This window comes from Triticum aestivum, chromosome 4A, assembly GCF_018294505.1.
Source record: "Triticum aestivum cultivar Chinese Spring chromosome 4A, IWGSC CS RefSeq v2.1, whole genome shotgun sequence".
Taxonomy (NCBI): Eukaryota; Viridiplantae; Streptophyta; class Magnoliopsida; order Poales; family Poaceae; genus Triticum; species Triticum aestivum.
Window position 1 is genome coordinate 736,742,802 of NC_057803.1, and position 27,578 is coordinate 736,770,379.

The window sequence follows — 27,578 nt, forward strand, 5'->3', positions numbered from 1 at the left end:
TCGGCGGAAATTTGTCTTTTTCACCAGAGGTGGATCAAATCTTTTGACACCCAACCATTTGGCCAATTGTGCATTAAATATGTCCTAGTATTTTAGAAAATTGATTTGGTCCAATTTTGCAACAAATATATTATAGGTCCTTAAAAAAAACTCATTTTGGATACTCGAAAAATGAAAAAATGATTTAAGAGAACTCATTTCTCATAACTCTTTAAAAAAATATTTGTCTTATTTCAATTTGTGATTATTCCTGAAAACTATAGCCAAATTTGCTGACACAATGAGAAGTTCTTTTTTATATTTTCAGGTCATAATAAAATAGCTAACATGATTTAGCACCTTACTTTTAGTCAATTATGACCAATTTAAATGGTCAAAATATCATACATGTATACTACGTTCTGATTGGTCCAAAGGCCTCTCACGCGGATCATGGATAAACCACCGTCGGATCCTCCTAGATCCAACGGCCCTCACCTCACCCACCGCGAGCTACCCCTCGAAAAAAACCCACCGCACACCACTCCACTCTCTCCCCGCGCAGCGAACCCTAGCGCTCTCACCCTCTCCCTCTCTCTGGATCCACCGCCGCCGCACACCACTCCTCCTTCTGGATCCCCCGCCGCCGCCCCCAACCTCACTCCCTCCCTTTGGATCTCAACGCGCCGCCGCCCCCTCCGGCGTTCCCCCACATGGTCACCGCTCGGCCCTCCCCATCGCGCTCCCGATCCAGATCCCTCCCTTCCCCACTCCCAGATCCAACTGGCCCGAGATGGAGGCCGTCGTGGACATGTTCGCCACCACCGACCGCGAGTGGGGGTCCTGGTCCTCTCCCTCGTCGTCCTAGACCCCGGACGCGGCGGCATCTGGCTGAGCCACCGGACGCGACGCCGGCTTGTCTTCATCGTCTTCTCCTTCGTCGTCACCAACCACGACGCCGGCTCTGTCATCTCTGGCCGCGGGTAATCCAGCTATATCAGCCACCAGCGATGGTGACGGCGAGGCTAGAGGCCGCCGGATCCGGGATCAGGGCGGCGCCCATCTCGATCGAGCAGTTCCACCGGGCTCTCCTCTCGCCGCTGCACCGTCTCCATCGAGATTTGGTGCTCCTCACCCGACCCACCCCGCTCGTCCCCGCGCTCTTCGTCATCGGTGACTCCACATTCGACGTCGGCACCAACAACTACCTCGGCACGCTCGCCCGCGCCGATCGCGAGCCCTACGGGCGGGACTTCGACACCCACCGCCCCACAGGACGCTTCTCCAATGGCCGCATCCCCGTCGACTACCTCGGTGCGTCGCTCACGACCTCGTCTCTGCTCCGTGTAATCTTCTGTCGCTGCTGTGGTCTGAATCCGCAGGAATATGGTAGCCCCATGTGATGTTCCTAGTTTCCCTTCTCTTGATTTCTGATCCCTTTTGTTGTTGTACCACAGCGGAGAAGATGGGGCTTCCCTTCGTGCCTACGTACCTGGAGCAGAGCATGCGCATCGGCAGCGGCGGTGTTGGCCTCAAGAGAAGGGAGCTGGCGGGGAGGCCTGGGACGTGGGGTGGGCTCTGCCTGCGGCTCGGCCAGGCCGCGCTTGCCGCCGCCTCCCTCGCCGTCATGGTAACCTGCCTGTCTTGTTTGAGAGGTTTTTTCCTGGGCGGAGTACCATCTACTAGTCTGTTAATCTGTGAGCGATGGATAGTTTAATCATGAGGGGCTTTGCTAATCAGTGAGTAGTCAACCAAATTATTGAGATATTTGGTTAGAGAATCTAAGTTAACCATCACTGTCATGTGAGACATGTGCTTGAGGAAATATGTAGGTTTGGACTTGTAATGAGTGGTGATTTTAGTACAAGCGTGCTCTTGCACGGGTGAGTGATGTCCAAAACTAATGGCTGAGAGCATGGTGGTGGTAATTCCTAGATTCAGCTACAAATTTAGTGCAATCATGGCTTGTTTCCAGACTTGTATTAACACATCATTCCCCTTTTAAAATTTCTACTGCTAATGGCATTTCAGTTTTGTAATGAGCTCTTTGTCTCTTTTGAGTTTCAGCTATCTGATTGCGTCGATGGGATTGCAAGCACTGTGGAGCTTGGGACTTGCATGTCTTGATGGATACGTCCTTAAAGTCAAAAGAGATCTCAACAATGCTGTTTTAGTGAGCTTATTTGTTGTCGGGGACTGGGTAATGATAAAAGACTGCCACGATTAAGTTCAGAAACAATAGTATGTGCTACATTCGATCCTGGGTTGTATAACATAGTTGTTACTGTAGGTCACCCATCCTCGAGGGGCAGAAGGAGGGACGCATCTAGTTGGCCATCAAGGACCTGCTCTGCTCCTCTTCCTTGCAGGTGCCTAGTTTGTCACCTTGTTTCCACTGAGTGAATCCACTGATATGCAGGATATTGTTTGTTGCTTTTGCTTTTCTGGTCGACAGTATCAGGCAGTAACACATTAATTAGTCTCTTGGTTATTTGAAGTCAAATCCATGATTTTGTTATGTACTGTTTGCTCACAGTTAAGTATAAGTTAACCTATCATGTTAAGGCAAACCTGAGAACACTTGCTTATGAGAACCAACTGGACTTCAAATATATCTATGTGAGATTAGAATTTGAGTGCCATCATTCATCTTATGGTATCTTGTTCTCTGTGATAACTGTTGACTTGCAAGATACAATGTTGATTTACTATATATGCCCGCACAGCTTGTTGCATGCCCGCAAGATACAATGTTCTGTTCTTCTTTTCAACCTTGCCTGTGTACAATTTCTTCTTGATATGCTTCAGTTTTAAACTATACAGTGCATGGTAAAATGGAATTGGGATGGTTATGTCCTGGTTGTCATGAGAATGTGTTACTGCTGCTTTTGTTATTTATCGCCTTCCCTGTGTACAGTTTATCCCTGGTATGCTTCCCTGTTACTACTATATCATCATGGCAAAGCTAACATCTCATTGTGCTCTTTTTCATTTCAGAAGTCAGCCTCCGGCCATGGCGGATCTGCAGACGCCGCTGGTGCAACCAAAGAGGAAGAAGGTTCTGGTGGACTACCTGCTACGGTTTGCTTCGGTGTTTCTGGATTTACACTGAATTGTACTATCTACATCGCATTCATAAAGGTTTGCATTGTTTTGCTCTCTGTTTGGGTGTAGAGTGTGAAAAAGGAACAAAATAATTTTTGAGTAATGTCTCCTGTCAGATGGTGTATTTAGGAGAGGGTGGGAAGAAGTCTCATAGACAAGTAGAGTTCTTAGCAATTCTCACCACATTCCAGTATCGTATAACTATATCTTTTCATGTAGTACCTTATGAAGGACAGTCTTAGTTATATGTTTAGCGTCTAGTGATTAGACTTCATGTACTTATGGTGGAACAGTTAGTTATGGCCTGTGTTAAAACTTAAAAGCCTGACCATGAAGCCTGTCATAACATGTCAGCCAAATGGATAATTCAGTAAGGGAGATTACCTTGCACCCATCTCATATCTTTGCCAGTTCATTTTACCAATTCATGCTGAATTGTTGTTTAGTTGTAATTCCTTTTACTGTCCCATGCACAAGTGATATTCATGTCCAGCCAAATGATATCTTGTGCTTTCCAAAGTGATATGTACCCAACTGCTTATATACGTATTTTGTTCTTAACTGTAGATTTCCTCTCACAGTAGCTCCATGCAAAAGAAGGTTGAAAGGAGAAGGAGAAGGACTGAAGGAGGTCCATGTTGAAGAAGGTCGACAGAAGCAGTAGAGCTTGTAATACTGTCATTGCCATTGTATTTGTCCGTGTTTACCCACAAAAAATGTATTCACGTTGTAATACTGTGATTGCCATTCTAGCTACTATTTCAAGCAGTGTATTTTGCCAGTGCTGATTTAGATATTTATTACTTATTTACTATGAAATGAAATCTAAAGAACTTGACCCTGACAACCGGGTCCTATTACAAGAAACTGACAATTGGGACCAATCTTCTAAGAAAAAGAAAAACTGAAACTCTTGGGACAAATGTAAAACAGTGGAATAAAATGGCAAAAAATAAAAGATCATACCCTGTAAAAGGCCGCATCTAGAAATAAAAAGGCCGAATTGCTGGGCCAGCCCATGTAGCTAGCAAAAATTAATAGGAAAAATAAATATTAAAAAGGATGAATTAATGGGCTCGGCCCATGTAAAACGCCGAATCGGACCGGGCTGAATCTTGTGCCACATCAGCTTGCCACGCTGGATGCCTACGTGGCCTGGGGAGGTTGCTAGTGACCAAAACGCCACAGTAGGAATATTTTGGTCGTAAACGTCCACGACCTTCTCACAGAGAAGGTCGCTATAGTCAGTTAACGACCCTTAGCTTTTGACCTTCTGTTTTTGGTCACAAAAAGGTCACAAATGAAAAACACTGACCTTTTAGTGACCAATAGTCAAGGTCACAAGTTGACATATTTCTTGTAGTGTTGGAGGTTCCACATGGGCATAGATGTCGGTGCCATTTCTACCACTAGTAGAAGGACCCTTTTCACTGTTAGCTTCCCCCTTGTCGGAGCTAGCATCCATCACCTTGTTAGTGGGATTACCCACTTTCATCGGCGAGGTAGACAGTTTAAGTCCTTCTAGGAATTTAGTAAACATGCTTTCAACCTCGGTCGTCATGGAGTTTTTCAATGTGTCTAAAGCCACATTGAATTCCTCATGAGAGACCGCGGTTCCCCCATCGGGCGTAGACGAGGTAGGATTCACACCGGAGTGCTCCTCCACACCGTTTGTGGTGTCAACCATACTCTTCAGACGGTAAAGTCCTTAATAAAGAGATGAGGCTCTGATACCAATTGAAAGGATCGATATAGTTGACTAGAGGGGTGGTGAATAGGCAACTAACAATTTTTAATCTTTTCTTTACCAATTTAAACTTTGCAACAAGGTAGGTTGTCTAGATGTGCAACTATGTGAGCAACCTATATGATGCAATATCAACTAGCACATAAGCAAGCAAGGGATACAACACAAATAAGCTTGCACAAGTAAAGGCACGAGATAACCAAGAGTGGAGCCGGTGGAGACGAGGATGTGTTATCGAAGTTCCTTCCTTTTAAGGGGAAGTACGTCTCCGTTAGAGCGGTGTGGAGGCACAATGCTCCCCAATAAGCCACTAGGGCCACCGTATTCTCCCCACGCCCTCACAAAATGCGAGATGCCGTGATTCCACTATTGGTGCCTTTGAAGGCGGCGATCGAACCTTTACAAACAAGGTTGGGGCAATCTCCACAACTTAATTGGAGGCTCCCAACGACACCGTGAAGCTTCACCAGAGTGGACTATGGCTCCGAGGTGACCTCAACCGTCTAGGGTGCTCAAACACCCAAGAGTAACAAGATCCGCTAGGGATTAGTGGGGGGAATGAAATTTCTCTTGGTGGAAGTGTAGATCGGGGCCTTCTCAACCAATCCAGACCAAATGAACAAATTTGATTGGCAAGGGAGAGAGATCGGGCAAAAATGGAGCTTGGAGCAACAATGGAGCTTTTGAGGGAAGAGGTAGGTCAACTTTGGGGAAGAAGACACCTTTATATAGTGGGGGAACAATCCAACCATTACCCCCAAGCAGCCACCACAGAGCGGTACTACCGCTTGGGCAGGGCGGTACTTCCGCTGAACAAGCGGTACTACCGTTCCCTCCCAGTGGTACTGTCGTGCACACGAGGATAGCAAGGACCTGGCCCAGAGCGGTACTACCGCGGAAGTAAGGGCGGTACTACCGCTTGGAGTGGTACTACCGCCACTACTGCCGCTACTAGTACCGCAAAACCCGACACGAAAAACAGAGGTCTCAAGTCGAGGCGGTAGTAGCCCAGAACCACAACGGTACTACGGCCGAAGACAGCAAGCGGTACTACCGCTTGGGGAGCGGTACTATCGCTTGACGTGCTTCGGCGGTACTACCGCTGAGGACCACGGTACTAACACTGGGACAGGTCAGGGCAGGCAAGGAGAGGAAAGATAGCTCCAATGATGCAGAAATGAACAACGGGTGTGATAAGGATGTGTACGTGTTGATTCCACCCTAGCCTTTCCAAAGCGGATCCCCTCTTGATAGTACGATGACTCCTACGAAACTAGTCCACCAACAGAGAAACAAAGGAGCTACACCGTCTTGAATAAAACATCGAGGGGAGGGAATCGTCTCGTGCCAAAGGATGAATCTCTGAAAAACTCAACGCACACGATTAGTCTGCAAAAGCATTGTCATCAATCACCAAAACACCTTGGGGATAAATATGCCCTCACAATCTCCCCCTTTTTGGTGGATTGATGACAATACGGGATTTGCACAAACGGGGAAAGACATAAGACATGTGCAAAACCCCACCGTCCTAAAATGTAGCTGGGCTCCCCCTAGATGTGTGCTATCTAGATAAGTGCTTTGGACTGCACGGCACACATACTAGGATCAATGCTCCCCCTACATTTTAGAGACCAACAACCTAAGCAGGGTATATGAAAGAAGAGTAAATAACAGGATAAGCATGCAACTCATAAGCTAGGTAGACATAGATAAAGATAATCTAAAGATAAGGTAGCATATGTCTCACACCATATGTCTGGAACTTAGGTCTCACTGATACAAAACCAAACAAAGAAAACGGCGAGAAAGCACACCACAAAGAAGACACACTCGCGAAACAGACAATTACGACACAAATCCCTAAACTCTCTCCCCCTTTGGCATCGAGACACCAAAAAGAGAGGGAGTGCTGCTACGGCTCCAGGTGATAGCAAGGTCGCGAACATCATATCTCAGCAGGATCGTCTTCGCCACCGTCGTCGGTCGGGAACTACTCGGCATCAGAATCTGTCCACGGGCAGTGCTGCTGAATCCACTCCTCCTCCTCACTAAGATGGTCCTCAGATTCACTGAGAACGGTAGCACCCAACTGACGCATGAGCTCCTTGTGACAACCCCTGGCCTTCTTCTCAGCCACATGAGTCATGTACTGTCCGTGAGACTCCATGCAGAACAGCTTCTTCATCTTGAGCTTGAGATTCTTTGCCCAAGAGGGCTCTGCCCCAGAAGGCTCATAGTCATCATCATCCTCAGCCTCAGCCTCCTCCTCGATCTCCATGTCAACAGCAGACGATGCAACCCCAGACTTAGGGACCTGAGTGCCCTATTTGTCCTTCTTCCTCAGACGCTTGACCTCATGAGACACCAACTCTCCAGTCTCTAGCATAACCTTGGGATAGACATGATCCCAGGCCTTCTCAATAAGCAGCATGATGAATGGACCATAGATCGGGCACTTATGCTCAGAGATGGCAGATAAGAATTCAGACCACATAACATGAGAGATGTCCAGGGACTCGCCAGTGTTTTCTTCCTTCTCACGCTGGTAGAAGAGAAGCATGTCCACGAGATAAGAATAAACCATATCCAGATTCCCGATGTGAGGAAAAAGAGTCTCACGAAAGACACAATGAAGAATATCCAGAAAGGCAGGCAGCTCATATGTTTCCTTCTTAGTCTCAGGGTTTATCTTCAGCATGCAATAGGGCTAGAGAGCTTGCTTGTGAGTGGAGGTTGTGTTGCGGTGAGGGCGGAAGCCGACAGGAGACGCAAGCCCGTGATCTTCCACCCCAAGCAACTCCATGAACGCCTTCCATTTGACAGAAAGCAACTTGCCATTGGTCATCCAAGTCAGTGACCTATCCTCATCAGTCCCTAGATGGACAGTGGCATAGAATTGAGCCACAATATCTGCATCATAGTCCTTGTTGAATTGCATGATTTGGAGAATGTTCAGCTGAGTGCACATCCGAAGAGCTTCACCAAAGTACTCAGGATCCTTCTCCATTTAGTCGGTGTCGATGGAGCGCACGTTAACATATAGGTTCTTCTTGGCCTTGAGCACATCAAATAATATGGCAAACTGAAACCTGTTCCAGAACGGATGGTTGACCAAAGTGGGATCTTGGTCTGCCTCATAGGGGTTGCGGCGACGCCTTGCCTAGAACTCCTTGGCATTAATCTGCAGCACGGTTTTGCCAGTTTGCTTCGGCTTGACAGCAGACTTCTTCTTGAGTTGAGGTGGAGGTGAAGCACTTGAGGAACCACCTGCAGACTCAATTGTGCGGTAACGCTTTGACGTAGCATGACCGGGGTTGATACGTCGAGCCTGATGCCCAGGATGTTCATCACCTGGAACCAAACACAAGAACACGCAAAACAACCAGAAAGAACGAGCATAAGCCACCAAACACAACAAAAGGATCACTGAATGGTAAGAGCACGATGGAACTTGGTAGCAAGCGGTAGTACCGCGACCTGTAAGCGGCAGTACCGCTCCAGAGAGAGCGGTAGTACTGCTCGAGACGGGGAAACAGCGGTTTCATACTGCCGTGGTCAGATCTGGCACTACCGTCCTACCAAATTAAAAAATACTTCTACCAACCACTAATCCAAACCACCTAGAAGCCTTCTCCATCCTACTCAAGCCTAGATTTGGCCAAAAATCTAGAGATGCAACCACTATTACCCCTAAGATGCTAGATTGGAAATCTAGACAAGAAGAGAGAGGGAACGGGGCAATACCGGCATCCATGGCAAGAGGACGAGGTGGGGGTCGACTCCACCGAAGGTGATGGAGAGGGACGCCCCGGAGAAGGAGATCCGCCGGAGCCCTCCCGCGGCGACCAGTTGCTGGAGAGACGAAACAGAGCGAGGGGGGCGAGCGAATGGGTATGGGGGAGAAGAAACCTCCCCCTGCCCCGATATAACCCCCTGACCCCGGCCCGCAGCGGTATTATCGCGCTGGTGGGCGGTAGTACCGCGCACCACCAGCGGTAGTACCGCCCAGCAACAAACAGGCCACTAGACAAAACGGCTAAGCTAAAAAAGAAATGGAAAAACAAAGGCAAGAAGGAGGAAAGACCAACACGGCAGCAAACACACTAGCAAAGGGCCAAAACACACCTCTTCAAGAGAGGGCGGTGGCCGAGGCCACCTATGTTTGAGTCAAGAGGTGGCGTCGCGAAGATTTTAACCTTGGACCCATGGCCACAACTCGTCCTTGAAGCACAAGTACCATCAAAAATGGTTAATGTGAAAGACTAGATCAATTTATGCATAATGGGGGGAGGGAGAGTTCATTGAGAGAACAACACTCCCCCTATTTCCATGCCTACATCTAATCAATTTAGTAAACATGCTTTCAACCTCGGTCGTCATGGAGTTTTTCAATGTGTCTAAAGCCACATTGAATTCCTCATGAGAGACCGCAGTTCCCCCATCGGCCGTAGACGAGGTAGGATTCACACCGGAGTGCTCCTCCACACCTTCTGTGGTGTCAACCATACTCTTCGAACGGTAAAGTCCTTAATAAAGAGACGAGGCTCTGATACCAATTGAAAGGATCGATATAGTTGACTAGAGGGGGGGTGAATAGGCAACTAAGAATTTTTAATCTTTTCTTTATCAATTCAAACTTTGCAACAAGGTAGGTTGTCTAGATGTGCAACTATGTGAGCAACCTATATGATGCAATATCAACTAGCACATAAGCAAGCAAGGGATACAACACAAATAAGCTTGCACAAGTAAAGGCACGAGATAACCAAGAGTGGAGCCGGTGGAGACGAGGATGTGTTACTGAAGTTCCTTCCTTTTAAGGGGAAGTACGTCTCCATTAGAGCGGTGTGGAGGCACAATGCTCCCCAAGAAGCCACTAGGGCCACCGTATTCTCCTCACGCCCTCACAAAATGCGAGATGCCGTGATTCCACTATTGGTGCCCTTGAAGGCGGCGACCGAACCTTTACAAACAAGGTTGGGGCAATCTCCAGAACTTAATTGGAGGCTCCCAATGACACCACGAAGCTTCACCACAATGGACTATGGCTCCAAGGTGACCTCAACCGTCTAGGGTGCTCAAACACCCAAGAGTAACAAGATCCGCTAGGGATTAGTGGGGGGAATCAAATTTCTCTTGGTGGAAGTGTAGATCGGGGCCTTCTCAATCAATCCCGACCAAATCAACAAGTTTGATTGGCTAGGGAGAGAGATCGGGCGAAAATGGAGCTTGGAGCAACAATGGAGCTTTTGGGGGAAGAGGTAGGTCAACTTTGGGGAAGAAGACACCTTTATATAGTGGGGAAAACAATCCAACCATTACTCCCCCAAGCAGCCACGCACAGAGCGGTACTACCGCTTGGGCAGGGCGGTACTACCGCTGAACCAACGCTACTACAGTTCCCTCCCAGCGGTACTGCCGCGCAAACGAGGATAGCAAGGACCTGGGCCCAGAGCGGTACTACGGCGGAAGTAAGGGTGGTACTGCCGCTTGGAGCGGTACTACCGCCACTACTGCCGCTACTAGTACCGCAAAACCCGACACGAAAAACAGAGGTCTCGAGTCGAGGCGGTAGTAGCCCGGAACCACAGCGGTACTACGGCCGAAGACAGCAAGCAGTACTACCGCTTGGGGAGCGGTACTACCGCTTGACGTGCTTCGGCGGTACTACCGCTGGGACAGGTCAGGGCGGACAAGGAGAGGAAAGATAGCTCCAATGATGCGAAAAGGAACAGCGGGTGTGATAAGGATGTGTACGTGTTGATTCCACCCTAGCCTTACCAAAGCGGATCCCCTCTTGATAGTACGGTGACTCCTACGAAACTAGTCCACCAACAGAGAAACGAAGGAGCTACACCGTCTTGAATAAAATAATGAGGGGAGGGAATCGTCTCGTGCCAAAGGATGAATCTCTGAAAAACTCAACGCACACGATTAGTCTGCAAAAGCATTGTCATCAATCACCAAAACACCTTGGGGATAAATATGCCCTTACATAGTAGCTTAAGGTGCTCGGGCGACCTCGGGGCACAATGCGTGGGGAGGAATGGTGGTTGGCGGCGGCAGAGGCGGTGAAGGATTTAGGGACGAAAGAAGTAGGGTGGATTTGGGAGATTTGGGGGGATTTGACGGCTAGGGTTTATTCATCCAGAAGTGTGATAGCGATGGATTTAGGGACGAAAGGATGCTGGTCCGCGGCGGGACTTGATCTTTCGCAATGCGCGGGGCTGAAAACTGAATGTGCGGTACTTAGTGCTTTTGGCGGGTGGGTTGGGCGGGTCACATTTTTAGGACTACAAATGCATCTATAGAAAGACGGAAGATTATAGTGCAAATCAGAGGAAGGAGAAGAACAAGTGAATACTAAACCAATCAATGCTTCGACCAAATCCATTGTTTCGTCCAAACCGAATCCATCTGAGGCCATCTCCAGTGGTTGACCCCGTAGCTTCTGAGCAGGCCAAGCCCAAGAGCAGCTGATGTCATGTCCACGTATAACTGATAGTAGAGGTCGCTAACAATCACTCATTCATAAAATTAAGAAATGTCTCACCAGGATCCCTTTATCATCATGTCAATCTAGCTAGAAAACCTTCACTAAACTCGACAATAACCTATTTATACTAAACACTTTTAAATCTTTACAACTCATGATAAAAATAACTAGTATTTATTATATTTGAATTTTTTTACAACATATCGGCATTGGTAATATATAAAATTTAAACATTACGAACATAACAATATAATAAATGCAATAATTAAAGTAGAATATCATTTTATCATAAAATTATGTTATGTTTTCTAATTTTAGTTCAAAATATATTTTTGAAGTATCCAGTGATTGAAATCTAAACAAAGTAGAAAATGCCAAAATCATATACATCCATCTATGGAGTGATTTTCAATTTATTTAGACATAACGAACAAAGCTATACGTAGATATAATTTCAATGTCCAACACATACAATGTGCTAGACATTTTATGTGTATTATGGCGTTTATATATGTATTTGTGCATGCATTTGTATAAATATCTTTATAGATGATACTACGATGCACGAGTCTAAGAAATATATTAGAATTATCTCGTCTACTTCAAGTATGCTTCATCGGTCATCTTCTTTTTTTTTGCGGGGTATCTAGGTCATCTTCACTTATACAATCAATCTGAGATGTTTAGTGATGTCTAGTCGATGTTTTGTTACATTGTAATATATACGACATCTGAATGATGTAGTATCAGAGTCTTCAACACAATGCCAAGTTCTTTTTATTATATTAACAGACGGCGTAACCATTACATGATGGAATACAACTTTTTTGCATACGTGCAACATCAGAGTTCAGAAAATAGGAGTTTGTATGTATGTACGGGATGAATTAAGGTAGTCCGTTCAAATCCTATTCATTTTCCAAGAGAACATCTAATGCCCAATACATGGAGAAAATTTTAAACATGAGGTATTCGCAACCCCCTTGAGAAGGTGTATAAAAATAAAGAAAATATTGATATTAGTGAAATCTTAAGTAGAATAAAGAGGAAAATAAGCAAAAACTTTTCTCAAATTCCTCTGCCTATATTCAGATTCACACCAGTATTTACTTCCACTAATATAGGTATATTAGATATATATCCTCTTCTTCTTCTTCTTCTTCTTCTTCTTCTTCTTCTCCTTCTTCTTCTTCTTTCTTGGTTAATATGGATTTAGATCTGGAGACCAAATACATTTGAGTCCAAATTCATATTAACCAAATCTTAAAGTAGGAATTGATCCCCTTCAATGGTCTTGTAAGAATCTCTTCAAGCTAGGGGCGATAAAAAATATATCGATACCTCTCCGCCAGTGCCCACCTAGGCCACGAGCACCATCGCCGGTGACACGAGGAGGACACGTCGGAACACATATGTTTAGCGAGTACCATCCTAGGGAAACTCGGGAAACCACGAGGACATGTGGCACCCTCGGGTACTCGGCAAACACGAGGGCTCTTTCTCGAGTGTTTGCCCACACGTACCCAAATGCACGCGACATTGCATAGAGTGTGCCCGACTGGGTCGGCCCATTGTGGTGCACTGTGAATGTGAGGGTGAAAATTACAAAAAGGCTAGCGTGCTATCACTAGGAATCGAACCCGCGACTACCTACAGATGCGTCCTCTATGCTATCCACTAAGACCTAAGGACTATTACGACAGACATACAACGCAAAACTTAAAGAACTAATGGTAGTATCAGACATGACACTTTTTAAAAAAATCCCGAACAATTGTCCAAAATTACAGCAACTTTTTGAACTCACAAACAATTTTTTACAAACCAGAACTATTTTCTGAAATTGTGAACAAAATTTGAAATTCCAGAACTTTTTTCGAAAAAGGAAATAATTTTTCGTAGCGTGATTTTTTCTAAAAAAATTGAGAATAAATTTTGAAACGAAGAACAATTTTAAAATCCCAATTTTTTGAAAACAAGAACGTTTTTTGAATACATGAACAAAATTTTGGAAACTGGAACATTTTTTGAAATCTTCGAACATTTTGGAAACACAAACAAATTTTGAATATTTCACACATTTTTTAATAATTTGAAAAAATGAGAAGAAAAAGAAAAATAGATAGAAAAAAGAAAGACAAAAGACAAAAAAAATAAAAGGAAAAACAAAAAAAGGAAAGAAGAAGGAAAAAACCAGAGAATTCGGCTTGGAACCTTCTCGAGGGTTCCAAAAACCAACCAAGAACCATCCAGAAGGTTTCCAAAACGGGAAATTGATCGCGCAAAAAAAGTTAACTGGACCGGCCCATATGTACCGTCGAAGGTATGCGATACGTCGACAACTTGTCGCATAATGCGGCAAATAAGGTTTTCCCCTATAGCATGTGCCATGCGCTTCCGCGGCACAGCGCCCCTCACGGCTTCGGATCGATCAGATCGACCTAGTTCCTGGCCGACTGACTGACTTAGTGCTTGTGCGGGCCTGCTACTGCAACTCGCCGATCGCGATCCTGCTGCTTCCAATTCCTCTTTATCCCCTCGATCAATTCACACAACCTCTGAATATAACCTATCTCTGATATCACTTACGACACCAAGATTTGTTAACGATGTTCACCAACATGGCCACATCCCTGGGACATGACTACGAGCGGTCCTTTCCATGACACCATCACAATACCACACACTGGCAATCCATACGCAGGCACACACCATCGGCTCCCCTGTGTACCTGTGCTATTTTTTTGAGGAAGTACCGGTGCTATCATGTTGGCATATGTTACATCGTATGTCTACACACATTATATGAGGTCTAAGATACAAGTATACTATTAGGACACACTCCATATCCTATCTAAACCAATACGACTCGGAGTCCAACTGCAACCTGCCTTGTACATAATATTCTACACAATTCCAATAGAATGTGTGCTGCCATCTCATGTAGAGGGGTCCTGAAAGCTACCTGCGTGCAAGCTTCCACAATCAGATATCAGTGCTTTTGTTCTTTCCTCGGTTTAGGGCATGACCAATGCATCGCCCCAACGAGGTGCCCCGCAGGCCAACTAGGCTCAGGTGTCAGGAATTGCTGCCTCGCAGGGTACTAGTGTCGCCTGTAGAAGAGGCGGATGCTTCTTGGAAAAAGCTAGAGAAAAAGGAAAAAGGAAGGGATTAGCAGTAGCCCAGTGTTTGTCTCCTGGTAGATGCGTGTGTGAACGAGGAAGGAAAAGTGAAATGGACAGGAATGTAAGAGAGAGCGAGAAACATGAGACCCACTGGCTACTGCTGCTTCTATTGGGTAATAGGTGTACAAAATGATGGTTTCACAGATACAAGCCAATATGAAGGCCATGAGAGATGAGACCATCGTCTAGTAATGCCTCCATGGTTCATGCCCCAGTTAGTTCGTCGGCGCTATCTGCAAAAGGAGTCGCTTCATTTTTTGAGCCGAATAAGGAGCCCACTTTGGATCCAAGAAACTAGAAAGACTATACAGTTAGGGAAAAAAAGCCAAAACCACTAGTCCGTGATTTTATATGATGCTAGCGGGGACTCGGTACTTTGTTCAGTGTGGCAAATGTTCAGACTGACAAATGGATATGGCCATCTCTTTACGAACTGTTACATGCATCTGACCGAGAGTGATTGTTGCAGATCGATGCTGGCCACTTGTTATATATGATAAAGCGAAGTTTCAGCCTGCGAAAACCCTAACCATTCAACCGGGTTAAACGGTGCAGTTTCATGAAGTTGCGTGTTCTACAGCAGATGGCATGATCTCTACAACATACTGTCTCTACGCACTCTGGTGTATTGACTTCCTTCACCTGCTTGGCACAGCACTAGGTATCTTCTTCCCCAAAATAAGGCAAAGCTTTTGCCAGCGCTTCAAAAAGATATAAGTATATATTCACATACAGAAGAAAATACAACCTCCGTCCCACAATATAAGATCGTTTTTGAAGCTGACAATCTTTCATTTGACAAGATTCTGTCTAAAAGTTTGAAAACACGAGAGAATAAAGATTCACTTTCAGAATTACAAGGTTGTACAGTTCCCATCAAATCCAACTTATGTACACAGGCTTAAAAGAGTTAATTACCCCCACCCAGCAATTAACACGACACCAAGGGGTTTATGTACACAAGGTTGGAAGCTTACTAGGTCTGAAGACTTCACAGTCAAGTCGATGTATATCGATGTCATCAATTCTAGTGTTATCCCAAGTTCCAAACACGTTTGGAAAGTCAAAGTCCCTTTGAAAATTAAAGTTTTTATGTGGTTTGTGCATAAACAAGTAATTTTAACAAAGGATAATTTGATTAAGCACAACTGGACATGATCTACTAGGTGTAGTTTCTGTGATCGATCAAGCACCTCTTTTTTGACTGCCCGTTGGCGAGAGTCTTGTAGCGCACCGTGCAAATTGCCTTTAATATTACTCCTCCGAATTTGGTCTGTACGTTATTTGGAACGTGGCTTGTTGGGATAGAGTCCGAAACAGCTAGACACATTCGTGTAGGAGTATGCGCGTTGTTATGGGCAATTTGGAACTGCAGGAATGATTTGGCTTTTAACAGAAAAACAACTATTCATTTCTTGCAGGTTTTATTCCGGGCTACTGCGTTGATCCGTATGTGGTCCTTACTCACTCCGACGGAGGCCAGGGAGCGTTTGGTTACTGGATCTGTCCGGTGGGAGATGGTAGCGTGGGATATCTTCAACCGGTTTGGATGACGGTCATGTACTAGGATAGGCAATTAGTTTCCCTATCTTGTGTTACGCCAGCCGGTTGTGGCTTTTGGGTCTTTTGTTTTTGGCGTTGTGGCTCTGTGTGAGCTGGCCGTTTTTTATTTTGCTTTGAGACATTAAGACCTTGTTGAACCTCCCTTTTATTTATATATGTGGCCGTATGCATCGTTCAGATGCAGATGCCGAGGTGTCCCCCTTTTTGAAAAAAAAGAAAAAGGAAAAAAAATATTAGTAAGCAAGAATTAAGCCTAAATCCAGCAATTAACACGATACGTACAGTGTACATAATTAGAAGGTTGTATGCAATTGAAAAAACGAGAGAATAAAAATTCACTTTTAGAATTATAAGGTTTTATGTAGGGGTGCAGGGCGGCACCCGAATCCGGCCAGCTTCTTATTCAAAGCTAAAAAAGTCAGTTATAGAAAAATTAAACTACGTCACATCAATTTGTACTAGCTGTGTGCTAGCTGGCTGTTTTTGCGGGATTTTGCGGGACGCCGTCCTGCACCCCTAGTTTTATGTACAGTTCCCGTCCGATCCCACTAAATGTTTTAATGTTTGAATAAAGGAGAGAATAAAGATTCACTTTCAGAATTACAAGGTTGTCCAGTTCCCGTCTAATCCCACTTATGTACATAGGCTTAAAAGTGTTGACTACCTCACCCAGCAATTAACACGACACCAAGGGTTTTAGGTTAAGTAAGCAAGCACGAACGTACTAGACCAAACGCAGCATGAATCCTAGGATTACCTTTTTCAAGGCGATTAGGAGGAGCATTCACTAATTCATTAATCATCAGGATTGCAGCCATTACAAGAAAAATAGAGATGTAGATCCATAACCACCATTAGCTGTCAAAACAAAGATCTAGCAGACACATTGGCAGTACAACCACAACAGGAAAAGTTAAAGACATTCGTGGCAAGCGCCTTAATCAGCTGCCCCTTTTCACTTCTCCGGCAGGACTATGAAAGATAGACATAGTACGATTCTTGCAGAAATTATGCTCTGCTATGAACTACGTATGACGGAAGGGTGGTTCGGGTGCATCAGCAAGGCCTCCTTGAATGCATCCTCAGCCTCTTTCAACCTGTCCACGGAATCCTTACTAATGCAGACCGCATGCACTTGGATCTGCTGGAGGTGTAACAAGTGCTCCATGCCGACTGGTACAGTGCCGCCCCAGTTGGACGCACTGAACCAGAGTGTTTGTAAACTCGGCATAGCACCTGCCTCGAAGCCCAGGTACGCTGTAGTGTCTTTCCTAGACCACAAATTTAGGAACTCCAGAACTGGGAATAGCCCCGTGCCTAACATAGCTCTTTTCCCAGGGATTTCACATGCTCTGAATTCGAGGCGGACAAGAGAGGGAAGCTCTCCAAGCAGATGAACATCCTGAGTTGATGTCATTTCAACATACAGCTTAAGGTTGCGCAGGCAATGGAGACCACACAACCATTTTGGAACTCTCCATAACCGCCAAAAAGACAATTCAAGATGCTCAATATGTCGAAAAGGATTGGATAATGAGCCCAGCTGCTGGCTATCCTCACGCTCAACATGAATGCCAGAGATGAATAGAGATTCAAGATTACATAGTTTTCCAATGGAGCAAGCCAAAGCATCAACTTTTGTCAACCCCATCAACATTTCCAATGAACCTACTGACATACACAGTTCCTTCAGATTGGTCAGCTCGCTAAGACCCATAAAACACTCCAGCGAGCTCTTTTCCATGTCAAGCCCTCGCAGAGTGCGCAGTAATTTCATATTCCCGATACCTTCAGGAAACTTTGTCCCAGGTGGAAGTAGCAGATAGGACAAGCGGGGCAAATTAACTATGTCTGAGGGGATGCTCTCCATCAGTCTGCAAGTTTCTATGTCCAGTGTCTCCAAGTAAACAAGCTCTCCAAGTTTAGTAGGGAGCTTTATCTTCCCATCAGAACTTACCATCAGACACCTCAGCTGAAACAATTGGCTAACAGCGGTGAGGTCAATCATCCCCCACCTGTTATAAATGATTAGCACCCTGAGGTACTTGAACCACAAAAGAGGGAGTATAGGCTTATTGAACAGTAATGACCGAACTTGTGACAGCCTAGCAGCAATAGCCGTGTCATATGTTGCTCCACCAACAGCCATGGAGCTCAGGGATAGTCGGCGAACCTTGTTTTTGCAGCGATGCAGTAGTCTCGCGATGTCCTCAGAATTGTATGCCAGACTTATAAAATTATCTTCTACACACTTGCATAGGATCAAATCAAGCATCATGTCATGTACTGTGCAAGACAACACCTCTCCATAGCTAGTTTTGCATGGCTGAATCATGCTTCTGTTGACGAGCTCATTAAAATAACTCCTGCCAACATCCTCCAAATCTGGCCCATGCAAACTGCTGACGAAGCCTTCAGCTATCCATTGTTTAACCAGCTGATCCCGCCTTATGATGTGGTCCTCAGCATACATACCAAGGTACAAAAAACATGCCCGGAGATGAAGAGGAAGATGTGTGTAGCTAAGGTTTAATATATTTTGTATGTCTTTCAATGAAGGATTTGGGGCAGATTGGACACGCAAAGATTTTCTTATGCTCTCCCAGTGTTTCATTGATCTCACCTGAGTAGCTAATAGGCTAGCTATAGTGATTATTGCAAGCGGCAATCCTCCACACTTCTTCAGAATTTCAGCCGTGACATCTTTAAGATAGGGTGGACAAACAACTTCAGCCCCAAATACTCTATTCGAGAATAACATTCTAGAGTTTTCTTCATTGAGAGGCTTCATTGTGTAAATGCATTCACGGTCACAGCGACATGCCACACTAGCCACATCTTCCACTCGTGTGGTTACTAATACTCTGCTCCCATTACCATTATCTGGAAAAGCACAACTAATAGTATTCCATGCTGATTGATCCCACAAGTCATCAACTACAATAAGGTACCTATTGAAATGCTTGCACATGTTATATTATTGCAGAATATGACTGTAAGTTGAAGAAAGAAACATAAAAAATTAAAACGAACTAGATGCAAGAAAATTTGTTGCTCATATGGCTGAATTAGCATGATCACATAATATTCAAGCCTGAATAATAATGCCTGGTCGAAGAACATTCATTGTCATTTAGCCGCTTTATGCCTGTAATTTCTAGCCACCTAGCATTTCTTTTCCTACGAGACTTGTATTCAGTCTTGCCTACCCACCCCTTAGCAATTTATTACAGTGAATGAAAAAATGTACAAAACTAAAACCAAATTTTCCAGAGATATATTTTTGCTCTACTATTTTCTTTATAGTTTTGAATCTCACAAATGAACAAACAGGAAAATAATCAAACTTCCCACATGTATCGAGAAACAATCATATCTAGAATATCACTGATCAATTACTTGTTACTTCAAATTTAAGATGAGTAGCCAATGCAAGTGACTATCAGAATTTAGTAATTACCTTTTATTTGCAAGATACTTCCTTAGCTCTTCAATGATGTCGTCAAATCCGTGATCGTTAGAAGACTCATATATCCCAAATTTCAATTTTAGGCGATTGAGAAGTACTCTCATATCAGGCCTCAGTGAAATTGAAATGAATGCTACACAATCAAAATTTTGCCTGATCTTGTCATACACCTGTTTGGCAAGTGTAGTTTTACCCAGACCTCCAAAACCCACAATAGAAACAACCTTGAGTTTTTCCTGAGTATCCATCAACCAATTGGAAACCACCTCCATTGGGCCGTCAATGCCCACAAGGCTGATTGCCTCCTGGTAGATCGCGGGAAGCCGAGGGTCGACAGCTACAAAACCATAGCTAGCCTTGCAATTATCAATCTTGTAACTCTCACATCGAGCATTTGATTGTACCGCAAGAGTCCTAAGCTCTTCCATCTGGTTGGAAATCTGATGAAGCTCGCACAACCTCTTGTGAAGTTCAACATCCTCCCAGAAAAAGCCTACCTCAACATCCTCACCTCCAAATTGGCGGTTGAAGTCATCAATGCAATTCTCCATGTCATAGGAAATCTCCCTGAGATCATCCCTCCAATTTTTTGCCCCTGGAGCGAGCTCATTCATGAGCTCTGGCAGCTCAAGAGTAGCATTTATGGCACTCAACTCCTTCTGCAGGAATGACGCCTGCTTCCTCACCTCTTTGCGCTTATTGTACTCGTCGCTGATGGAAGTGGTAAGCTTGCCACTGAGGGTGCTCATCACCCCGGTCGCCACACTCATGGTTGATGCCCTCCTCTTCTTCTGTTGGCTCACTTTGCCATCCTCCTGCTCCACCTCCAGCGATGATGGTTGAAGTTGGAATGGTGCAACATAATCATCCATCAACTTTAGTTCATCCGCCAGCTTGGAGAAGCTTATCTGCAAAAAAATAATTTAAACAAGATTAGGACAAATCACTACATAGCACATATTGTACTAGACGCCAATGAATGTGGTAAGCTTGCCACCCAGGGTTCTCAACACCACAGTAGGCAAACTCATGGTTGATGCCTTTCTCTTATTCTCTTGTCTCACCTTGCCATCCTCCTTGTCCACCTCTAGTCCCGATGGTTGCAGTTGGGATGGTGTGGTAGAATTATCCATCAGCTTGCCACTAGCGACCGAATTATCTATCAACTTCAGCTCATCCGCTAGCTTGGAGAAGCTTATCTGCAATAAAAATGAAAACATGTTTAGGAGAAATCACTAAATAACGTGTATTGTACTCGTTGCCCATGAACGTGGTAAGCTTGCCATGGAGGATGCTCATCACCCTAGTCGCCACACTCACGTTTGATGCCTTCCTCTTCCTCTCCTGGCTCAATTTTCCATCGTCCTGCTCCACATCCAACGTAGATGGTGGCAGTTTGGGTGGAGCAACAGCAGAATCATCCATTAATTTCAACTCATCCGCCACCTTAGAGTGAATGCTTGTCTGCAACAAAAATGAAAAAAATGGCCATGACACATCACTAAATAACTACTGGTAGATCATATACATTTACTATTGAGTGATTGTACCTGCACTTCTGTTGAGGTACCTACATCACTTGTAACAGGCCAATTCAAAATTTCCACGTCACCCAGTATTCCACGGATGATAAACCATGTAGCCGGCCTTTTCCCTGGGTAATAGTTTTTACATTCTATCCCTATCTGGGCACATGCCTTTACTTGTTCCAATGATGTGTGACTATTTGATGTCCCAAACATGTCCGTCCAACTTTCAACTACCTGCAATTTGATAACCATGGCTAGTTATAAAGAAGGACGACATGCATTTAGAACAGAAAAACAAAAACACAGAGCCGTATTGATTAGGACCAGAGACCAAATGTAAGGATAACTATCACAACAATTTTGAATTTCTCACTTGATTAATTTTGTGTTATTAATCTTTTGATGCACATAATGACTTTAGGAATCAAAATCAGCTTTATTTTACTTTATGTTTTGGGTGGAAGATCGCTGCAAAGACAACATTCAGATCTTATCATTTGCAAATTCTAATGTTAATTAGATACACTAATTGAATATACGTTGTATTTTTTTCCAACAAGATTGTGGTTTCTTCTAAACATGTTGTCTACAATTTTTTCTTGTTGAAACTTCACATACAATATAATTACCTCCTTAACACTGGAACACTCCTTATGTCCCATAAGGATCTCCATTACAATAATGCCCAAACTATATATGTCGGTCTTGAAGGTGATTTCTCCGCTAATTAAGAATTCTGGTGCCATATATCCCCTGCAAAAAAAAATTGGTGTAGTCTGTTCGATTAGGTGAATAATGAGTATGCAAAAAAATTGGCAGACGACTGATAAAAATGTTAAGTTCGCAAAGAGAAAATTGCTAGCCTACATTGTCCCAAGCTTGTGATCAGTAATAGCCCGACTCTTGCTTCCACTTAAGCGCCGTGATAGACCGAAATCCGCAATTCTGGGCACCATGTTATCATCCAATAGTACATTCTGAGGTTTGAGGTCCATGTGAATAATACGCTGTTGGTGAAGATAATGTACGCCCTCACAGATCCCCTTGATTATTTGGTAACGTGTGGTCCACTGAAGTCGACAAGATGCATCTGCGAAGAGTATACAATATAACAAATAGTTAGTACTATATGCGGTGGGATAAGCAGTCCAACGAAACAAAAAAGGCCTTCGTGAATAATTGCCCAATTTTGAAAGTTAATAAATATGCTAACAAGTTCAAAGGAAGTTCTCGAAACACCCATCTCATTGTCAAAACGTGGGTGTGACAATTGAGATACTCTGAATTGTTTTTGGATGCTCGATTAAGGTCTATCCATAACAGAAAAGGATATTTGTTAGTGTGCTCTTCTCTCTGAGGCAAGAAGGGTGAGAAATCCAACCAAAGAGTGCATGTTGTGCAGCGGTATAAGAACAGAGCTGAAAACTACACCCCGTCCCATAATGTAGGACTAGTGTAAAAAAACATCCGACATTACAGGACGGAGGGAGTACCATTTAGTGTGCAAAAGGAACTGTCAAAGCTCAGAAGAGTGGCAAACAATAAATACTCTAGACTGTAGTTGGTAGACATCTGCTACTACTATAGTAGAAATGCAAGGAAAGCTATAAGGCTAATCTGATTTTACCGGAGAGATAGTCAGCAAGGCACCCTTTGGGCATGTACTCGAAGCAGAGCAGCCTATGCCGCACATCAGCCAAGACACACTTCCCGTCGTATGGCATCAGCACTTGCTGCGTCTCAGAGCAGTACCCGAGAAATCTCACGGTATTCTTGTGCTTGACCCCTGCGAGACAGGTGACCTCGCTCTCGAAATTATTGTCCAAGATATCGTACCTCTCGAAGAGCTGCTTCACCGCAACAGTGCGACCACTTGGAAGCACTCCCTGCATTTCACAGAGAACCGTGTCAGCTAGATTGTCCCTGGCTATTTCATTTCAGGCTTGAGGGTCTGGTTGCTTACCCTGTAAACCACTCCGAACCCGCCCCTGCCAATTTCCTGAGCTTCAGAGAAATTTCCTGTGATGGAGCTGAGCAGCGAGAAAGGCAGATCAACTGGATCCGCAGTTTCATCAAGCAACACTTTCTCCAGAGCAGCAAGTTGGCTGCTTTGGCCGCCATCCGTCATCTTGGTTGTGGAAGTTAGGTGGTGTTATTCTCCTGAAGCATGCATAATTAGTGTTGTTCATTAGCCGTACGTGCAAATAAGAAGAAGCAGCAATATTTGCAGAAAAAAAATTACTAATATATATCTATCTGAAGTTCTGAGCTCTGAAATCGACTTCGATCAAAAAATTCTGAAAGACAGGACGGACATGTTCTCTTGATTATGTATGGCAACAAGAAAAGAGAATCTGTGTGAAAGAAATTACAGAAGTGATATATCTATCTGATGAAGTCTGAAAGAGACGTGGATCAAAAAAGTCTGAAGGAAACGGACGGACCTCTGTTCTCCAATTACTAGTTAGCAACCAAAAAAAAAAAAGAACAGGGGACGATCTATGGAGGATACGGATCTAGCACTAACTAACCAAAGAACAGGGGACGAGTTCCCATCTATCACCACCTTCGTGGCTTACGGTAGGTACCTTTCACTGCCGGAGAAGCGGCGCCGCGGACCAAGGATGTAAAGCGTCAAAGGATGGCTGGGGTCGGGCGGGCCGGAGAAGAACTTGAAGGGAAGGTTGGAGGTGGGTGGAGGCGGCGCCGTCGCCGGAGGAGTACCCTTCTTGACAGGGAGGGAGGGTGGGAGTGGAGAGGCGGAGGGGGCGAGGGGGGAATGGAATGGAGGACGACCAGGCGGAGACTGGAGAAAGAAACCACGCACTACTCCCACTCCACTCTTTGGCCACGCCCCACGCACTACTCCACTACCTTTCCATCGTGCGTGTGAACCAATTGCTTTAAAAAAAATTATTTATTCTTCTTCGGGTGCGTCTTATCTTACTAGTACTATTGTCTTCGAGTGCATCCTATCTTTTCATATAGAAGAAGAGAATTGACCGGTTAACAAAGAAAACTGGCCGAAAACTGATACATATGTGGCACACCCACCCCAGCCCTGTGGCTGCGCCCCAAGCGAGCCAATGACTTGGTCGCCCAAGCGACCGGAATCAACACCTTACAACATGACCCGGAGCCGCCGCTCCAACATACAAACCTCAAACAATGCACACACCGACCTTGAGAGCCGCGTCCCAAACGAGCCGACGACTCTGTCACCCTGATGACCAAAAACGAAAAACGCTCTCCGAAGCCGCAGCTCCGACTTCCACTCCGACCCCAAGGCCGCGAACCCGACGAGCCAACAACTCTACCACCTAGATGACCAGACTCGACACTCCACAAAGCAAAAACGCTATCCGGAACCGCCGCCCCGGCCTCCAAACCGGCCCCGAGGCTGCGAACCTGCCTGGCCGGTGGCGAAGATGTCGGGCGATGCCAACCCTCGACGCAAGGCATAGGAATGGACCTCCAAAGTGACGCCCCCAAGAAGGATGCGACGTGAACGCCGCCGCCTCCCGCTTCAGCCAAAGCCGAAGCATTGGTTTTCACCCAGAAACCACTAGATCCAAATGCCTAAAGGAGGTGAAGGGGCTCCACGACGACACCTCTAACAAGGGGAACGACATCCTAGAACGCCGTCGTCGCTAGCAATTACCAAGGTCACTGCTAGGCATTCACCTGGAGTTCACCATGCCTAGAGACATTGCATCAAGTCCGTCCATCTGCCTGAACCAAGAAAGTCGCATGCTCCAAGCAAATCGCCGCCGCCAACCACCACCACCACACGCTGCTCTACGGAGCCATCGCTGTCGGGATTATGGCAGCCCAAAGGATAATTACCAACACTGTAAAACCAGCCATAATCCCGGTTTCCTAAAAAAACATAGTCCTGTTTGGACTTGATTGATTTCTTTTTCTTTTTCAAAGCAAAGTCCATACGAAAACTAGAAGAAGAGGATATATACAACATGAAATAGCCCACTTGCGCTTTCGAATAGTCACGTGTGACCTCTGTTGATGAAAGGGAGGAGACAGCTCGTGCGCTTCAAGAGAGGCCGTTGAGAGTCGAGAGAGAGCCGCATCTTCCAGCTCGATCCACTATCTTCTCAGACGGCTGGAGCAGAAAAGGGAGAGGTGCTCGGTGTAGTTCTGTGCATAGAGCATCTAGTTTTAGGTTGTCTTCTGCCCATTTGGCGTCTAGTGATATGTCGATGTGGAGGATGCCACAGGCGCAAGCGAGCAGTGGTTGGTGGCTTTCGGTGGTGGCGATCCTGGCGGTGCTGGCTGATGGTCAGCTGCCGCTATAGAACACAAAGCCGGTGCCTCCACAAATAAGCTCCCTGGTTCTGTCCTACGGAGCACTCTCTCAAGCTTCCAAGGTCACCATAGTGGTTGAATTGAAGCAGAGAGGAGATGGTGATCTTGATCAGGTTTGTGATCATCCTCGGTGGCTGATTGGGACTGGTTATAGCGCTAGCCAAGGTGCTTGGTTATGGGCTGACTCCATGTCGCCGCCTTACATGTAGGTTGAAGAGCGGCCTTCTTATTTCTTCCTCTCGACCAAAGAGCCTGAAGGGAGGCAACTCATCTAGTCATCTTCTTCATGCGTCTATGACGTGGTTCCATGGAAGCTTCTCCGTCCCAAGAGGCGATGTCCCTAACGACGACGTGGCTACAACCATGAAGATGTCAGGGACCCGATTACGTTTCTCATCCAGTTGTTGAGGTCTGCTATATAAAATGCATGACCAGTTTGCAGTTTCGGGGTCCTTCTGGATCCCTCTCTCATTCAAGCAAAATTCAACATGAAGTGTCCGATACGCTAAAAGAACTCGCCCACAAGTATATGTCTCCTTCACGAAAGATTTTTCCTTTTCCACATAGATAAGTTCTATTGCCTCATATTTTTATCACGTCCTCTTTTTTAATAAGAAGGCTCTCTTTTTTAGCTTGAAGGTGTTGCATTTTATTCTATCATCTTGGTGAGAACCGAGTTCAAAACTGAACGGAACCAATCCAACGAAATACAAAACCAAGTTTTATCAATAGCGTGCATGAAACGAGATACAAAGTCAAGTTTTATCATGTACACTTTAGCGGCTTTATCATTTTATTGAGGCCAGTGATGGTGATTATCGATGCAAGTAAATTAGCGATGCAAGTAAATTAGCGATGCGGCTTAGCCTAAATTTTGTTAGCATCATCGTCTTGCGCCTCATTGCCTTCCCGGTAGTGGCATTTCCGCATTAACCACTAGGGACAACTATACGTCACTGCATTTAGCATACAAGCGCACCCCCTCCCCTTCGTGTTGGGTCGTCCAATTTCCACTATTTTCTTGTTAAACCGCAAAATAGGTGTGTCGCCGTGAATCGAACTTGTGATCTATTCATTAAGTCTAAACTGCATTAAACACTAGGGACAACTAACGCATGTGCTTCATACTTCTTCATTTCTTTTTATTCTTTTTCAGTTCGTTGAAAGCCACAGGTATAATTGCTTATTTCTGGTTCGCTGGACATTTTTATGGATGGTTTCTTCATTGTTATTTTCCTTTTGTTTCTTGTTCCTTTTTCTTTTTTTTCTTGTTCTTTTTCCTTTGTCTTTTTTTGTTTTTCTCAAATTCTAAAAAAAATCAAATTCGTGAACTTTTTTCAAATTTATTAATTTTTTCTTCAAAATCGATGAAATTTTTCCAAAAACTATGAACACTTTTCTGGTTTTGATTTTTTTTAAAAAAATTGATGATCTTTTTCGTGCAATTTTTTTTATTTTTTGCGAATTGTTTTAGGATTTTTCTTCTAAAGTCAACGGTTGACCATTCCAGTGCCCAGTCAACAGCGAACGAGCGAAGGGACTGGCCAGCCAAAGCAACATGCCAAGCGAGCACGCGCGTTGGGCCGGCCCAATTAGTGTGTGGCTGCGTGAGCGCCACTTCCGCAAAGAAGCGCCCTACAGGGGGAGCTCCTATACGGCGCTGCAGGCGCCCGTTCGCGCTCCTGGCGCCTGCAGCGCCCCGCGCTGGGCCGGCCCACGAACAAGCAGCAGCAGCAAAAAATCCTAGTCAAAACGTTAGTCGTGTCAGGGATTCGTACTCACGCCGCTGCATCCTGCACGCGCTTCACTAACCACTACAGCTACCCCATAATACTGACAACTGGTACTGCATGTTATTTAAGTACAATTACAGCCGCGCTGGTCTAAAAGTTAGAAGTTCCAGGATTAAAATAAAGTTCACGAAATTGTTTAAAAATTAATGGTTCAGATATTAAAAAGAATGCTCACGAAAATTGAAAAAAGTTGACTAGTTCAAGAAAAAGTTCATAAATTTGAAAAGGTCCACTAATTTCAGAAAAGTTAACGAATTTAGAAAAGTTCACGAGTTTGAAAAAAGTTCACGGATCAAAAACGTTCACAAAATTCAATATAGTTCAAGAAAATTGAAAAACGTTCATCGATATTCATAAAATTTCATGAGTTTGAAAAAAGTTCACAG

The 27,578-nt window shown here is 44.8% G+C and overlaps 3 protein-coding genes across 3 annotated transcripts; 2 read left to right on the top strand and 1 right to left on the bottom strand.

Moving 5' to 3' along the window:
* The first annotated feature begins 751 nt into the window (after positions 1–751).
* On the top strand, positions 752–1,715 carry LOC123084457 (GDSL esterase/lipase At2g04020-like). Its single transcript, XM_044506051.1, has 3 exons — positions 752–1,293; positions 1,437–1,609; positions 1,692–1,715. Exons 1-3 carry the CDS (start codon positions 990–992, stop codon positions 1,713–1,715), a joined length of 501 nt encoding a protein of 166 aa, XP_044361986.1. The 5' UTR covers positions 752–989.
* A 17-nt stretch (positions 1,716–1,732) lies between these two features.
* Positions 1,733–3,741, top strand: LOC123083490 (uncharacterized). Its single transcript, XM_044505523.1, has 4 exons — positions 1,733–2,179; positions 2,270–2,348; positions 2,977–3,120; positions 3,652–3,741. Exons 1-4 carry the CDS (start codon positions 2,018–2,020, stop codon positions 3,666–3,668), a joined length of 402 nt encoding a protein of 133 aa, XP_044361458.1. The 5' UTR covers positions 1,733–2,017; the 3' UTR covers positions 3,669–3,741.
* Positions 3,742–16,843: 13,102 nt separating this feature from the next.
* On the bottom strand, positions 16,844–23,875 carry LOC123088455 (disease resistance protein RGA5). The gene is made up of 10 exons (XM_044510665.1): positions 23,665–23,875; positions 23,040–23,236; positions 22,704–22,962; positions 21,944–22,166; positions 21,706–21,829; positions 21,098–21,310; positions 20,868–21,011; positions 20,612–20,746; positions 19,539–20,455; positions 16,844–19,029 (listed from the first exon to the last, which is right to left on the bottom strand). Exons 2-10 carry the CDS (start codon positions 23,202–23,204, stop codon positions 17,097–17,099), a joined length of 4,113 nt encoding a protein of 1,370 aa, XP_044366600.1. The 5' UTR covers positions 23,205–23,236; positions 23,665–23,875; the 3' UTR covers positions 16,844–17,096.
* Between the last annotated feature and the right edge of the window lie 3,703 nt (positions 23,876–27,578).